Raw genomic sequence first — 17,696 nt, 5'->3', positions numbered from 1 at the left:
TAGTTTTCTATGGTAGTTATATTTTGCGGGTCTAACAGGAGAGCTTCATTCATCCTCCATTGCCACTGTCTTTTAGGCGCGTTTACTATCCTCATGGTTAGAACCACCGGGGAGTGATCTGACCAAGTTCTTGGTTCAATTTCCACATCACGCACTCTATCCCTTATTGCTTCCTCACCTAGCCAGTAGTCTATCCTAGAATATGAATTATATTTTGGTGAATAATATGTAAAGTCTTTTACTGGCCCATGCCTCTCTCTCCATAGGTCCTTTAGCCCCCATCTCATCATCCACCCCCTTAAGGGCCACTCTATCCTTTTTGGCATAGGTCACCTTTCCCCCCGAATTATCTATTGCTGGGTCCATCGTGAGATTCAGGTCACCTCCCACCATAAGCTGTCCCTGTATGTGTTTTTGCATGAGTTCCTCTAGTTCCTCCAAAAATTCTCCCTGTCCCTCATTTGGAGCATATACACATACCAAGGTATAAAATATACTGTATAGGGATGCCACCACCAATACATATCTGCCTAATTTGTCCCTTATTGTTTTATGTATATACCATGGGTGAGCACCAGACATAGCCACCATCACCCCCCGCGTCTTTTTGCCATCTAGACTCGACGCATACTGTATTATTGGAAAGCTTTTATGCTTCATCAAGTGTTCATGGCTTCGCTTTAAGTGGGTTTCTTGAAGAAACACCACGTCTGCTTTCAGACGCAGCATCTCTCTGAACACCTGCCTTCTTTTCTGGGGGGTGTTTAGGCCTCGCACATTCATCGTCACATACGTGCATACCGACATGGCATTCTATTTTTTTCCCCACCTATATATCCACCACCTAGTGCTCTCCCTCCCCTCCTTTCCCCTCCCAACCCCCCCTCCCGCCCCCCACATCTGTGTTTGACATGCAAATTTACCCAATATTGGCATGTCCATTAAAGAGGAAATCACGTCAATAACTCAGGAACCTTCAGCATACCATCACTCTGCACCACAGGGCTAGTTAACTTCAGTGTGAAACAACTCCAGTCTTTTGTTAACATCAATCATCCCATAGGGCTATAGTCAAATGGTCATCCCATGCTCGCCGATGGGGTCATCCGCTTATCTGATAGTTGGCGTCTCAGTCTCCCCCTTCCTTGGGACACTCGCTGCCATTTCGGCCTTTCTTTCCGTGGTTGGCCTGCTTTCTGCGGAGCTGTAGTAGCCTCATCTAATCCATGAGCCGCCAAATAGTCTTGTGCTTCCTCAATCGACCCCACTCTGCATTGTTTGCCTTCTTTGTAAAACATCAAGGCGAACGGATGCTGCCATTTATATTTAATCCCTGCTTCTCTCAGTTGGTTTGTTAGGGGTTTGAGTTCGCTGCGCCGCTTCAGGGTGGTGGATGACAAATCATGATAAATTGCTATGGGATAGCTATCCCACTCAATCGGTTCAGCCGCCCTAGCTTTCCGCATCACCGCTTCTTTTGTTTTATAGTCTTTAAAGCAGGCCACTATGTCTTTTGGCGCATTATTTTTGCGACCGCCCAGCGCTCTATGTGCTCTCTCAATCTGTATGGATTCCGAGTCTAGTGGGCTATCCGGCTCCGAGAGCAATTGGGCCGCTATGCATTGTACCACCACTTCGCAATTCACATAATCCGGTAGTTCGGGTACGCCCCGTACCCGAATGTTAGCTCGTCGGCTTCTATTCTCTAGATCTTCTACTTTGTCTAGTAGGTATTGAGTCTCTGCCTTCTGGCCTTGCACACGTTGCTCTAGTGTCTGCAGCGTCTCCGCATTTTCTTCTAGGCCCGCCTCCAACTCCACCACGCGGCTGCCTAGTTCGGCCATTTCTCCCCGAAGCTCCGCACCTAAGGCAGCTATATCTTGGCGTACCTCTTTTAGGTCTTTTAAATCTGTGCGGATCTCCTGGAACCAGTTACAGAGCTTTGCCCAGACTTCTTGTTGTGGTGCGTCTGCCACTCCGCCCTCTAGGAGAGCCGAGACTTCGTGGTCGGTCTTCTGACTCGCGCCATTTTCTTCCTGCTGCTGCATCGTCTTGGCGTCTTTGCGTTTAAACGCAAATGCCTGCAAATCAGCTGTTTTGGCGCTTCCAGATGTCATCGTCCCCTGCGCTCCGCTTTCACACCGCTTTTCCTTCGGGGTTCGCCTTACAGCGTGGTGCAGATCGCGCCTATAATTAAAGCTTTGCGGTTGCTGGTTCGGGAGCTATCGTTTCAAGCCACCATTTGCAACGCTGACGTCACTTCCTCGTGGAGGGGCATTTTTGATATGATGTCTAAGTCTACCGTTGGACGTTTTGCTAAAAAGTGGAGAATATAGTCATTTTCAAAATAGAAATGCCTTATCTTTTTTTTCCCCAAAAATGGTATTTGCTAGATGATTTTGTGTTCTATGCATTTACCTTTTTGGTCCATTTTCAAAAAAATCCTGTCCCAGTGAAACACGAAGAAAATCAAGCCATTGGGATGTAGGAGGAGCCAGCATTCTTAGTAGACTGGCCACAAAGACATCCCAGGAGAGCAATTGGGTATCCTAGGGGGCACTACAGTGAATTTCAAATAAATACTCCCATGTACACATGTACAAAAGGAATTGTTCCGAAAGCTTTTAAAGAAGCTCTGGATAAACCATACTTGAAGAAGCCCTCACTCGAGCCCCTCTCTCCAAGTAATTACCGTCCAGTTTCCAACCTCCCATTTCTGGCTAAGATATTGGAAACTATTGTGTTTTCACAATTACAATCGTTCTCAGAATCTATTAACGCATTACATCCTAGACACTCAGGCTTCAGGTGAGGCTATAGCACAGAGAAAATACTAGCAGCTCTCCTAAGTGAATTACATTCTACACTTGAACAAGGTCATATTGCTTTGATTATCTCTCTGGACCTATCAGCAGCATTTACAGGATCTCCCTCTACACACCTTCAAGGTCACTAAGATCCTCCCAAGGAGTTTCCCTAACCACACCCTCTCCAAAGGACATCACATGATGTGATACCCACAAGTGAGCCTTCTCCGGAGTAGCCCCCACACTCTGGAATGCACTCCCTGAAAGGTTTCACTTAACACAACACTATCTCTACTTCAGGAAGCAGGTGAAAGCTGGCTCTTCAACCAGGCCTTTAACAGAAGAAGTAAATGACACCGGCTGAACATATTATAGGAGGATAAGTTTATCCACTCCTACCCTAGCCAAGATAATGTTCAAGCAACTTTCTGACCTCACTTGCAACTCTCTAACTAGTCCCTTATTTTCTTACTCCTGTTACTCTATCTTATCTATATTTTCCATCTTTGCTTATACCCTATGCTGTCTATTAAAATGTTTTATTGTGTTGGAATTATAATGTAGCACACTATGCCATACTTTGTACTGTTCTTTCAATATTTTTACTGCTGTAATTGTCTGTTACTTATGTTTGATTTATTCTTGCTGTACACCGCCTTGAGTGAATTCCTTCAAAAAGGCGGTAAATAAATCCAAATAAATAAATATGATCACTGATCCTAGTGGACTCAACACCATTACCTCTCATACTAAGTCCTGTATTCTACTAAGGGCTCCATCTAAAATTGCTCCCCCTCCTGTTGATTTTTGTACCAGTTCTCTGTTCTGAGTTTTCTGCATTTTGTTATACTGAATTGCAATAATTTTGCTCCAACTCACTTTGAATATTTCTGTAAAAAAGGAAGCAATAATTAAGCATATATAGAGGCTCATTTTCAAAGCACATGACTTACGAAGTTACATAGGTTATTATAGGGCTCATTTTCAAAGAAGACTTACAAAGTTTCATAGTAACCTAGGGAACTTTGTAAGTCTTTGAAAATATGCCTCTATATAACTTTGTAAGTCTATATGCTTTGAAAATGAGCACCATAGTATACAAGGGGGAGCCAATAAATAAAAAGAATTTAAGTATTGCATCAAATCAGTAAATGTTCACCCTTTCTGACTCCCCATAGATGTTTATAATCCTCTATTTTCTGATAATGAAAAATTTAGACATGAAGAATATGTACTTACAGCATCTTTCTCTGGATTACATACTTTGACCCATAGTAAATGGTCAAGGAGCCAGTCTATAGGCTTATCTTTATAGAACATCAAAAAAAATTCTGCTATCAATGGCACATCTTTGGCTTTGAACAACTTTCCTGAAAAAAGAAAGAGAAGGAAGAAATGTAAAGCAATGAGCTTTTTCAGAGGACAGTAGGGTAAGAAGCCACACATTTGTTTGGTGGGGGGTGGAGGGGAAGGAGGAGGATACTAAGTACATAATACCAATATCAGATATTTCTGGAAAGCTGTTCAATTTTTCTTTAATCTAGAGAGCTTTCTAGATTACCTGAACTCTAACTTTGCCAGCATTGTCATGTTGGTCTCCTTAATCTTTGTCATGCTGGTGAGGAAAACATGAGCCCTTGGGTCACTGCCGAGGAGCGGCAGCGGCAGGCAATTCACCCAAACAGGAGGCAAGGCAGACCACAGACAGACGGGCAGAGGCCGGACTGGAGCAGCTGGACAGGAACAGAAGCACTAAGCAGCAGCAGGAGAATAGTCCATGAAACGAGCAGGGTCTTACCGGCAGGCAGCAAAGCAAAAGGGAAACCAGGAAGCCAACAGAGTCTATAGGCTGGCGACAATCAATAGAATAATCCAGGAACACAGCAGAGTCTGGACAGGCTGCAGACAGTAGAATAAACCAGGAAATCAGCAGGGTCAAAGGCAGGCGGCAATCAGTAGAATAATCCAGAAAAACAGCAGAGTCAAAGGCAGGCGGCAATCAGTAGAATAATCCAGGAAAACAGCAGAGTCAAAGACAGGCAAAGCAAGCTTTCAGGGCAGGAACCGCAACAGACCAACAAGGACAAGAACACAACTGAAGACCTCTGTTGCCAAGGCAAAGCCTGAAAGTTTCCAGGTGCTTAATAAAGGCAACATACAAGGGAGTTCACCAGGTAAGGGTGCTGCTAAGTTCCAAAAATCCCAAGACAGTCTGGAAGGCTGGAAGATCCGGACCGGACTGACATGGCTTCTGGAACATGGGAAACAGCAAACAGACAGTCCCTCGCAGCCACCAGGTGGCGAGATGCATGAGAGCATTAAACATGGGCACAATCGTGACAATCTTATTTAAAAATAAATCTAATATAATAAAACGCACCGTGAACGTTCTGAAGACAACGTTCTGAAGCCACTCAAACACTCCCTGTAGGGTTCGTGGATTCGTGGTGTGAAGCCAGCCAGCCGTCTCTGCCCCGCCCTCGCATCAAACGTCATGACGTCGAGGGCGGAAAAAAAACCAAACAATTCTGGCAGCGCAGCATCAGGGAAGGAGGCGGCGCTCCCGACGTCTCTAGCCTTCCCTTCGCTGTGTTCCGCCTTCTTCTGACGTCAAGGATGACGTCAGAAGAAGGCGGAACACAGCGAAGGGAAGGCTAGACGTCGGGAGTGCCGCCTCCTTCCCTGACGCTGCGCTGCCGGAACTGCCACGGAGGTAAATTTAAAAAGAAGAAAAAAAAAAAAAAAGGGATGTTGGGGGGAGAGAAGAGGGTGGGCAGTAAAGTTGAACAATGGGAGCGGAAGAGCAGGGGAGAAACGACAGCATGGATGCGAAGGGGGGGCATGGATGCGAAGGGGGGGGGAGAAGAGGGCGGGCCAGGCTGGGACATGGGAGAGAGAGGAGCATGGATGCGAGGGGGGGGTCATGGAAGGGAGAGAGGGGACTTGCTGGAAAAGGATGAATGGAGGCGGCAGGGGACAGAGGAGCATGGATGGGCATGGATTGGGAGGGCAGGGCTCAGGGAGAGAGGGGAATTGCTGGAAAGGGATGAATGGAGGGGGCAGGGGACAGAGGAGCATGGATGGGCATGGATTGGGAGGGCAGGGCTCAGGGAGAGAGGGGAATTGCTGGATAGGGATGAATGGAAGGGACAGATGGGCATGGATGGATATGGATTGCAGGGCAGGGCTCAGGGAGAGAGGGGAATTGCTGGATAGGGATGAATGGAGGGGGCAGGGGACAGAGGAGCATGGATTGGGAGGGCAGGGCTCAGGGAGAGGGGAATTGCTGGATAGGGATGAATGGAGGGGACAGATGGGCATGGATGGATATGGATTGCAGGGCAGGGCTCAGGGAGAGAGGGGAATTGCTGGATAGGGATGGATGGAGGGGCCAGGTGACAGAGGAGCATGGATGGGCATGGATTGGGAGGGCAGGGCTCAGGGAGAGAGGGGAATTGCTGGAAAAGGATGAATGGAGGGGGCAGGGGACAGATGGGCATGGATTGGGAGGGCAGGGCTCACACTCTCTCTCTCATATACAATGTCTTTCTGACTCTCACTCTCACACACTCTGTCTCACACTGTATCACATTCATTCTCTATGTGCCACACAGTCACTCACACACTCGCTTGGTCTCATACACTCACTCTCACAGAGAATCTGTGTCTCACACACACTCTCTCTCTCGCCCACACACACACTCTCTCTCTCACACCGTGTCTCACATACACACTTGTACACACTCTCATTCTCACACACACACTCTCTCACAAACACACTCACACCCAGACTCACTCTCTCTCTCTCACACACACACACTTTCACTCAGACTCTCAAACAGTCACTCTCACATACACTCTCCCAAACATACACACTCCGAGGAAAACCTTGCTAGCGCCCGTTTCATTTGTGTCAGAAACGGGCCTTTTTTACTAGTTATTAATAAATAAAGAGATTCAAAGTGGAAGCACAGAGGTGTAGTTGTGCAGTGCTCCTACTGTATTTTCTCCTGCATTTTAATTGCCTTAATAGAGAGGCCAGAAACAAAGCCAAGGTGCAGAGTACCTCTTTTACACCTTGTTACTCTTACTATCAGACCAAAAGACACTTTTGTTAACCGGTCCATGGTGTTGGTGTCCTCTACAGCAAGCTCTTATTGAGCCCTGGGGGCAGAGAAGAGGCTCTCCAGTGTTCTGGGATCTGGATACCACCCTTAGTCCAGAATTGCGATTTCCTCCAATGAAACAGTAGAGCAACATTTCCAGCATGTCATCAGTAGCAGCACAGCCAGATGTACATGCTGTTCTCTTAGAACCCTCTCTTGCCCAGGAAAAAGGAAGCCCAAACAAGTACTCAGGGAAATAATATAATCGAAAAAATACCAAGGGAAAAGTTCCTAATAATCACATCAACCAAATAATCCACAGTAACTCAAAAAATGCAAACCAATATTTTACTACTATTACTATTTATCATTTCTAAAGCCCTACTAGACGTACGCAGCACTGTACACTTGAACATGAAGAGACAGTCCCTGCTCGACAGAGCTTACAATCTAATTAGGACAAACAGGACAAACAATAATATAAATATGTATATGCTGTGCTCAGAATCAAATGGAAAAATCAGCATGGGTATAAACACCCCTAATCACTGATTGCTTAGTTTTTAAGAGTATAATGGTTCCAAAGACCATTGAATGTGTTGCAGTAAAAGATCAACACCTTATCTATTTTGGAACATTCGGGTTTCCTGAAGAAGCTTTATATGAAACACAGTCTATGTTAGGACCCCAGAGAAGTGAAATGATTCCTTTGATCTTGTGATAATATTTTGGACATACAATATACAAATATGCTCTGTTAGCAAAATGACCTGCTATGGTTTATAGTTTATATGAACCGTACAAATCTTTTGGACTGTTTGATCACCGTATGGACATTTTATAACACTAGTGGTGATACAAGTGTGCAATGACTGAAATAGTGGAGGATATTGAGAATCCAGTGATCAGGGGTATTTATACCTGTGTATACCTTGAGGCTTTTCCTTCTTTACAAAAAGACGTACTGTTTTGTTACATTTGTACCCCGCGCTTTCCCACTCATGGTGGGCTCAATGCGGCAGGCAATGGAGGGTTAAGTGACTTGCCCAGAGTCACAAAGAGCTGCCTGTGCCGGGAATCGAACTCAGTTCCTCAGGACTGAGTGCACCACCCTAACCACTAGGTTTTCACCTATACTCATTTTTTAACTGAGTGGGTCATTAGTTGTGTTACTTGGGTTTTATTTTCTTGGCCCTAAACTTTGGAATGATCTCCCTACTATCATACACTCTGAACCCTCCTTTAAAAAAAGTCAAGACTCTCCATAAAACACACTTTTTCTCCAACGCCTTTGGTATCAATTCCCAGTGAGACTATTTCTTGACTAGGGTTTTTCCGTTATGAATATTATTTAAAAAAATTTTATGTCCCTATTTTGCATGTTATCTGTCCTGTCTCAATGAAATTCTTATTTTTTCTCCTTTTTTTCTCTGTCTGTTTTAAAATTTATTATTTTTGCATTGTTTTTAGTTTTGTAAACCGCCTGACCTGTTTGTTCAGATAGGACAGTATAGCAAACTTTAATAAACGGAGTAGAAAACATGAAAAAGGATCTGAAAAAGCTAGAAGAATGGTCTAAGGTTTGGCAATTAAAACTCAATGCGAAGAAATGCAAAGTAACACAGTAACATAGTAGATGACGGCAGAAAAAGACCTGCACCGTCCATCCAGTCTGCCCAACAAGATAACTCATATTTGCTGCTTTTTGTGTATACCCTACTTTGATTTGTACCTGTGCTCTTCAGGGCACAGACCGTATAAGTCTGCCCAGCACTATCCCCACCTCCCAACCACCAGCCCCTCCTCCCAACCACCGGCTCTGGCACAGACCTTATAAAGTCTGCCCAGCACTATCCTCACCTCCCAACCACCGGGTCTGGCACAGACCGTACACGTCTGTCCAGCACTATCCCCGCCTCCCAACCACCAGTCCCGCTTCCCACCACCGGCTCTGGCACAGACCGTACACGTCTGCCCAGCACTATCCCCGCCTCCCAACCACCAGCCCCGCCTCCCGATCTTGACTAAGCTCCTGAGGATCCATTCCTTCAGCACGTACGGATGGGGAGAGGGATCTTGGGGTGATAGTATCTGAGGATCTGAAGGCGATGAAACAGTGTGACACAGCAGTGGCCGTAGCTAGGTTACTAGGCTGTATAGAGAGAGGTGTGACCAGCAGAAGAAAAGAGGTGTTGATGCCCCTGTACAAGTCGTTGGTGAGGCCCCACCTGGAGTATTGTGTTCAGTTTTGGAGGCCGTATCTTGCTAAGGATGTAAAAAGAATTGAAGCGGTGCAAAGAAAAGCTACGAGGATGGTATGGGATTTGCGTATGAGGAGAGACTTGCGGACCTGAACATGTATACCCTGGAGGAAAGAAGAAACAGGGGTGATATGATACAGATGTTCAAATATTTGAAAGGTATTAATCTGCAAACAAACCTTTTCCGGAGATGGGAAGGGTGTACAACGAGAGGGCATGAAATGAGATTGAAGGGGGGCAGACTCAAGAAGAATGTCAGGAAGTATTTTTTCACGGAGAGGGTGGTGGATGCTTGGAATGCCCTCCTGCGGGAGGTGGTGGAGATGAAAACAGTAACAGAATTCAAACATGCATGGGATAAACATAAAGGAATCCTGTGCAGAAGGAAGGGATCCTCAGGAGCTTAGCCTAGAATGGGTGGCAGAGCTGGTGGTTGGGAGGCGGGGCTAGTGCTGGGCAGACTTATACGGTCTGTGCTGAGGCTGGTGGTTGGGAGGCGGGACTAGTGCTGGGCAGACTTATACGGTCTGTGCCACAGCTGGTGGTGGGAGGCAGGGATAGTGCTGGGCAGACTTATACGGTCTGTGCCAGAGCTGGTGGTGGGAGGCGGGACTGGTAGTTGGGAGGCGGGGATAGTGCTGGGCAGACTTATAGGGTCTGTGCCAGAGCTGGTGGTTGGGAGGCGGGGTTGATGGTTGGGAGGCGGGGATAGGGCTGGCCAGACTTATACGGTCTGTGCACTGAAAAGGACAGTACAAATAAAGTAGCACATATGAATTTATCTTCTTGGGCAGACTGGATGGACCGTGCAGGTCTTTTTCTGCCGTCATCTACTATGTTACTATGTTATATGAGAAGAGACCGGAAGACCTGAATATTAGAGCAGAGGCTTTCAACCCAGTTGAATATTTTAGATTTTACTAGTGTAAAACTCATGGAAGGGGACTTTATTTGGGCTTTCCCACAGCAGACCTCAATAACTTCCTGAACACCTCCAAAACGCAAAGATTCTTGCCATCTTGTTTTCACTTCTGACTGTGGAAACATTCTCTCCCTTTGCCCTTCCCTCCTTCCTGCAGTAACTCAAAAAATGCAAACCAATATTTGAAATAATATAAATATATATATAGTGTGCTCAGAATAAATTGGAAAGATCAACTCCTATTATTAAACTTCATTTATTATTAACTCCCAGAAGGGTTATAGATGAGGAGGACAATATTTTAACCTATGTAACAAAATACACCAGCAGCTCCTCGAGAATTGTCTGTGCTGTCCATAAGCACTGGCCCTTGTTACAGTCTATTGAGACCTGTAAGGACTATTCATTGAAGTTTGCCTATAGTAGGGATAACAACCTAAAGGAACTCTTTTGTCCTTCCACCCTTCCCACAGTAATCCAAGAGGTCAGTCTAAGGGCTAAGGGTCGGCACATGAAGTGTGGGGCATGTTCAGTCTGTGACTTGATGTTAGAAACTTCAGAATTCATTAATCCTGCCACTAACCGGAAATATTATTTGAAACAGCAGACTTCACGTAAATCTGAGAGTGATTTACTGTTTACAATGTCCATGTAATAAGATTTATGTGGGACAGACATCAAGAATGTTAGAACTCCGCCTTATTGAGCATAAGAGCACGATTCAAACGCATAAAACCAATTTACCTCTAGCAGTTCATTGTACTGAATACCAACATGTTTTTGAGGATTTGAAATGCATGGTGTTACAAGTTTATCCTTTCAAAAGAGGAGGGGATTTTCGAAGGGTGTTACTTCAGCGGGAACAAGAATGGATTTTTCATTTGAAGTCACTGGAACCTGAAGATTTAAACGCGAATTGAATGGAGTCATCTTTTTGAACCCTGCTTTGATTGGTCAGGTTTGTTAGATGTGTCTGACATCCTTGAGAGCTATTTAAAGCTGCCATTTTCATAAGTGTGGCATCGCCAGACAGCGGTCTATAGTAGGAATGCTGTCATTGAAGTACGAATGAAGTGATTTAAATGTGAAAAGATTGCACAGTTGGTGTTTGGACACTTAGGAAGTCTTTGTTTATTTGCAGCCCCTGTTAGACTGGACCCTGATGCAGCATAGCCCATTGGAATTGGGGCGAAACGCTGGCCACCGTTGGTCTGGGGTGTTCCACAGCAAAACTGATTCAGTGCACCGAGAGATCACAGCAGCACGAACTGTGGGTTTAAGTGGAGACTGCATATGTAAATGACTGTGAATAAGTACAAGCCTGAATCTTGAGTAGAACACTTGAATGATTTGTTTTGAAGGCACTTACCACTGTGGTGTTTTAGGCACGTTTTTGAGCCTATGATCAGGACAGCTCATATTGACTATTTGTTAGGTCATATTGATCTCCAATAGCCCGCTAGACCTTTATTGTCAGGAGCTCCTTGAGGCTTTTCCTTCTTTACAATAAGACATGTACTGTTTTCATGTATACTCATTTTTTAACTGAGTGGGTCATTAGTTGTGTTACTTGGGTTTTCAGTTTTGTGATTTCACTTCCACTTTTTTGAGATATAACAAGAAAATAAAAGGCAGAATGACGAGTGGATTCCAAATGTGCTAATTTAGAAGTGGGAAGAACCAAACGGTGAGAGTAGAGGGAACTTGAAGCTGTGTAGGGAATGATCACAGAGGAGAGGAAAGAGGGAAAAAGTGTGATAAACCTTATGAACTAAACAGAGAATCTTGAAAAAAGACTGATAAGGGAAAGGCAACCAGTGAGGTCGAAGAAACAGAGGAGTGACATGGTCAGAACGTTTGGTCTTGCAGAGAAAAGTAGGAATTGTGATGAGTTTTTAGTCTTTTCTGTTGAGAATTTTGGAGGCCTGCAAAGACAGAATTACAATAATTGATTTTGGAAATGACAAGCGCATGAACCAGGGCATGCAATGAGCAAAGTCAAAGTAAGAACGAATGGAGTGGAGTCGATGAAGAGAACAGAATCCTGATTTAAGAACAGAAGAAATGTGTTGAGAAAAAGAAAGGTGGGAGCCCAGAGTGCCACCTAAATAGCGGAAGGTATTAACAAGTTGTACTGATTGGTTTAAAAGAGTCAGATAACATGTAGGGGTAAGAAGAGATCCAGTGATCCTGCATGCAGTGGTCTTATTCGGGTTAAGAATTAGTCTATAATCTGTGAGCCAAGATAAGACAGAGTTGAGACAGGAATGAACAACAGAAAGATCAATTTGATACGGGGAAAAAGGAAAAATAAGAGAATATCATCAGTGTAAATGTAGAAACTTACAATAAGGTCAAGGAGAAGTGAAGCAAGCAGACTAAGGTAAATGTTAAACAAGAGAGGTGAGAGAACAGAACCTTGGGGAACACCATATCAAAGTTTTTTGGGAGAAGTGGATGATCCTGAGAATTTGCGGTCAGACAGGAAAGAGGAGAACCATATTAGAGCAGTAGCTGAGACACCAACCTCAGAGAGCCAATGAAGAAGAAAAGAAAGATCAACAGCATCAAGTGCAGATGACAGATCAAGTAAAATTACTAACGAAAGTTTGTGCTGGCCATGGGTGGAATGTAGGTTGCTTAGTAAAGATGTCTTTTAGTACAAGCCACATATTTCTGCCTTCTTCTAAACTGCCTCAAGTCTTGTTATCCTTAGCAAGACATGGCCTCCAAAACTGGACACAAAACTTCGAATGGGGCCTCACTAGCATCATCAAGTATGCATATGTAGTAGCACATCATACCTTATGATATAAGTTTATCTTGTTGGGCAGACTGGATAGACTGTAGAGGTCTTTATCTGCTGTCACCTACTATGTTATGTAACTTTGTATTGAGGCAGCAACATCTCCTTTCTTCTACTAAATATGCCTTTCTCTATGCAGCCTAATATCCTCATCCTTCGGGTTATGGCTATCATTTGTTACATTTGTATTCCACATTTTCCCACCTATTTGCAGGCTCAATGTGGCTTACAAACTACCGCAAAGGCATTCACCAAGTCCGGTAGAGGAACAAATACAATTAGATGTTAGGGTCAATCACTGGTTTTTTGGAGGGTTTTGTTTTGTTTTTTTTGCTTTAAGATCCTCTGACACGATCACCCAAAGGTCCTTCTCTTGGTCTGTGCTTATCAGCCTCTCATCTCCTAGGAAATACAGCTCTTTTGATTTTCTATACCCCATGTGCATTACTCTGCACTTCTTCAGATCAAATTTTAACTGCCAAACATTAGACCTTTCTTCTAATCATTTTAGATCACTTCTTATATTGTACACTTTCTCTAGTCTGTCTGATCTGTTGTAAATCTTTGTGTCATCCACAAAAAGGCAAACTTTTCCTTCTAACCCTTCAATAACGTCACTCACACTGAATGCACTGATCCTTGAGGCACTCCACTACTCACCCTTCTTTCCTTCAACCAAAATCCATTGATCACCACCCTCTGTCATCCAATACTGAATCCAATACTGATACTTGAGGCACTCCACTACTCACCCTTCTTTCTTCCAACTGAAATCCATTGATCACCAACCTCTGTCATCTATCAGTCAACCACTTTCTAATCCAGTTCACCATTTTGGGTCCTAATTTCAGTCTGTTCAATTTGTTCACAAGCTTCCTATATGAGGAACTGTGTCAAAGGCTTTGCTGAAATCTAAATAGACCACATATAGCAAGTGCCCTGATGCAGTTCTCTGGTCACCCAGTCAAAAATCAGATTCATTTGACATGATATTCCTTTGATAAACCCATGTTGCCTCGGATCTTGTAAGGCATTGGAATCTAGAAATTTTACTACCCTTTCCCTTCAGCAGTGCCTCCATTATTTTTCCAGCTACCAAAGTGAGGATTACTGACCTGTAATTTCCCACTTCTCTGTCACTATTTTTGTGGAGAGAGACCACTTTCATGCTTCTCCAATCCCATAGAACCTCTCCCGTCTACAAGGATTTATTATACAAGTCTTTAAGAGGGCCCATCAGAACCTCTTTGAGCTCCTTCAATATGCTTGGGTGTTATGTCATTTGGATCCATGCCTTTGTCCACTTTTACTTTTTCCAGCTTTTCATGAACACTTTCTTTCATGAATGTTGCAATACCTACTCCACTCCCCTATATGCTTTTTGTCAGCCGACAGAGGTTCTTCTCCAAGATTTTTTTCTATGAACACAGAATTATTTGCCAAATATGTCTGCCTTTTCCTCATCACTCTACACATATTGGTTCTCAGCTACTTTCAGTCTCACAATTCCATTTCTAGCCTTCCTCCTTTCCCCAATATGCCTGGGAAAAAGTCTTGTCACTTTATGTTTCTAGTAATTTTTTTCCTCCACCTGTGCTTTTGCTGGTCATATTTCTCTATTCACTTCTTTGAGTTTTATGTGGTATTCGTTTCTGTGTTCTTTTTGCATTCTTCTCTATTTCATAAATGCCAACTGTTTGGTTTCCTTTTCCTCTTGCTTTTGGTTACATTCCTCATATAGAGATCTGTTTTTATAGCTCCTTTAAGCTTCAACCACTGATGTTCCATTTCTCTTACATCCTCCCATCCTGCTAGGACTTTTTTTTCAGGTACTCCCTCATTCTACTCAAGGCAGGATGTTTGAAATCCAGAATTGAGTTTTGTGTGTCTACATTCTGCTTTAGCACCTATAATAATGATCACCATTGCAGGGGGGGAGGGGGGCACAGCCATTCGGACATTAGACACATTTCTACTACTACTATTTATCATTTCTATAGCGCTACAATGCATACACAGCGCTGTACACCAGCACAAGATTGTTCTCTGGTGGGTTCTGTCACCATTTGCCTGAAAAGAACACTCTGAAAGGCATCCATTTCATAATCCATTTTCGATTATGCAGATTGAACACTCTAATCTGCATTTGGCAGGTTAAAATCTCCCAGCAACAGCACCTCCCCTTTCATTCCCAGCTTTTAGATATCTAACTAGATCTTTGTTCAGATTTTCTATTTGTGTCAGATGTCTACAGACAACACCCGTGTGAACAGAGGTTCCACTTTATCTCTCGAAGACGATCCAAATCACTTCCTCCTTTCCCCAGCTGCCCTTAATTTCAGCTGCTTTTATATTCACCAGCTGCTACTCCATCTTTTTTGCCACCTCTGTTCGTCCTAAAAAAGATTATAGCATAAAGATAAAAACAGGATAGAGTTGGTCCAGAAGTTAGCTATTAATATGGTCAGCGGTCTTTATCATAAAGCATATGGAGACAGACTTTAAAGATCTCAATATGCATACTTTGGAAGAAAGGCGGGAGAAAGGAGATATGATAGAGAAGATTAAATACTTACGTGGCATAAATTCAAAGGAAATGAGTCTCTTTCAATTGAAAAGAAGCTCTGGAATGAGGGAGCGTAGGATGAAGATGAAAGGGGACAGACTCACAAGCAACCTGAGGAAATACTTTATGGAAAGCGTGGTGAATTTCTGGAACGGCTTCCTGGTGGAAATGAAAACTATCTGAATTCAAGAAAAGTTGGGACAAGTATATAAGATCTCTAATGGCGTGAAAGGGAAAATAGATGGCATGAATGGGCAGACTAGATAGGCCATATGGTCTTTACCTACCTTCATTTTTTTCTGTTTCTAAGTATGTTTTATGAGAGTCATTAAAGCATATCTCTGTGATAGCAACAAAATCTAAGTTTGCCTCTAACATCAGGACTTGCAGATCGTGCATTTCGTTGCTTAGACTGTAAGCATTTCTGCCTATTGCTTTCCAGCTATATTATATTAACTCTCGCACCTTTTACAAAGCTTTTTGCCTAATCTCCCCCTTTCATTTTGTTACTGATAAATGGTTTGCTAAAATTGTTTATTATTTCTCCCGCTGTTGTCCAACATTTGCTTTTGCTGGGGGTGACTTCTTGAACTCACCTGGTTCTGTTTGTCACCACCTCTAGTTTCAACATTCAGAAATATATTGACTTAATTTCTCACCGAGGATCCTGCCACAGAGAGATGTAGGCTTTCATTACAGTATAGCCTTCAGTTTCTCCACGTATTGCCCCATCCTTCTATTTATCTAAAACTTTCTTGCTGACACCAGGATTTGAGACACTTATTGAAGTTTTTTTGTATTATGTAATATTTTTCTCCCTTTCCATAGGCAGAAAGTAGTTCAGAAAAAGCTACAGACCATACCAAAGTTTTTAGCCCTTCCCCCAGCTTCTGAAAAACTCTAATACAAGTGTGCTGTTTCTGGCCAGATTATTTGTCCCCAGGTGGATAACTACATGAACTTTAGAATCTTCTCTCTTTTTTATGATCATACTCTATTTGGTTTGTATTCCTGCTTGCTGAAGATTCTGGAAAGAATTTCACTTTGCTGGTACCTATGGACTTGATGGGCATGAAAGCATTTATGAGAACAGAATTCCATTAACAGATCTGCCAAGTCTCCCACATTCAGCAGGTTATCTCCCAACTTCCACCAAAGTGAGAAAATATCCCACTGAGACATCAGGTCAGGTGATCGCTTTTTCCCCGCACTACCACCACTGCTGCTGCTTCTCCTGATGAGCAACAATGGCAGCAAAACAACTAAAAAAGGATGTGCTATTGGCTCTGCCGGTCCTCTCTCCCCCTGGAACAGAAAGTTAACGTCAGCAGGGGCAGAGAACTGGCAGAGCAGACAGTGCATGCCTGAAGGCTGCATGAGGCCCCATGCTTGCTTTTTTTGATGTTGTTGTCATGGCCGCTGCTGCCCATCAGGAGAAGCAGCAGTGGACAGGAATCAAACACCAGGTAGAAGGGGGGGGGGGCGGGAGGCAGGATATGCTGAATGGAGAGAGCAGGGGGAGGAAACAATAGAGTGGAGATACTGGATGAAAGAGGGGTACAGAGATGAGTGGAAAGAACAGGAGAGAAAGAGGGGTCATGGATAAGGGCTGAAGAGAGAGAGAAGCTGCTGGGGAGAAGGATGAGTAGAAAAGGAGGGGCCCTGGCTGGACAGATGGAAAAAGAAAGAGGGAAGACGCTGGAAGGATGGGAGCAGAAAGAAGGAAGATGCTAGAAGGAAGAGTAGGGAGAGAAACGGGAGAGACACAAAGGATGGGGAAAGAGAGATGGTACATGATGAATGGAAAAGGGTAGAGAGAAAGAGGGAAGATGCTGGATAGAAGGATAGAGAGAGAAAGAGGGACGATGCTGGATAGGATAGGGAGAGAAGAGGGAAGATGCTGGATGGAAGGATGCAAACAGAAAGGGGGAGACACTGAAGGAGGGAGAAGAGAGGAGAACACTGGATGGAAGAAGGGTAGATGGGTGAAAGGATGGGGAGAGAAAGAGGGAAATGCTAGATGGTAGGGAGAGAGGGAGAGAAGGAGAGAAAGAGAAGCTGGATGGAAGGATGATGAGAGAAAGAGGGGAGACACTGGAAGGATGGGGAGAGAGAAAGGGGAGCTGCTACACGGAAAGGGGAAGAGGATGGAGTTAGTGAAAGACTGGAGAATAACAAGAAGGGGCATGGGGAGAACAAGGGTGAGGAAAAGATGAAAAACCATAGGT

General features: G+C 44.0%; 1 protein-coding gene across 1 annotated transcript in view; it reads right to left on the bottom strand.

Annotated features, from left to right (window-relative positions):
- LOC115459576 (alpha-1,3-mannosyl-glycoprotein 4-beta-N-acetylglucosaminyltransferase B-like) overlaps positions 1 to 17,696 on the bottom strand; it is a 317,839-nt gene that overhangs the window by 75,434 nt on the left and 224,709 nt on the right. Inside the window, exon 9 of the mRNA XM_030189387.1 lies at positions 4,047 to 4,177. Coding sequence (XP_030045247.1) covers positions 4,047 to 4,177 — 131 coding nt within the window. The remainder of the gene's footprint in view (positions 1 to 4,046; positions 4,178 to 17,696) is intronic.

The sequence above is a fragment of the Microcaecilia unicolor genome, unplaced genomic scaffold, assembly GCF_901765095.1.
Source record: "Microcaecilia unicolor unplaced genomic scaffold, aMicUni1.1, whole genome shotgun sequence".
Taxonomy (NCBI): domain Eukaryota; kingdom Metazoa; phylum Chordata; class Amphibia; order Gymnophiona; family Siphonopidae; genus Microcaecilia; species Microcaecilia unicolor.
This window is presented reverse-complemented; position numbering and strand designations above follow the sequence as displayed.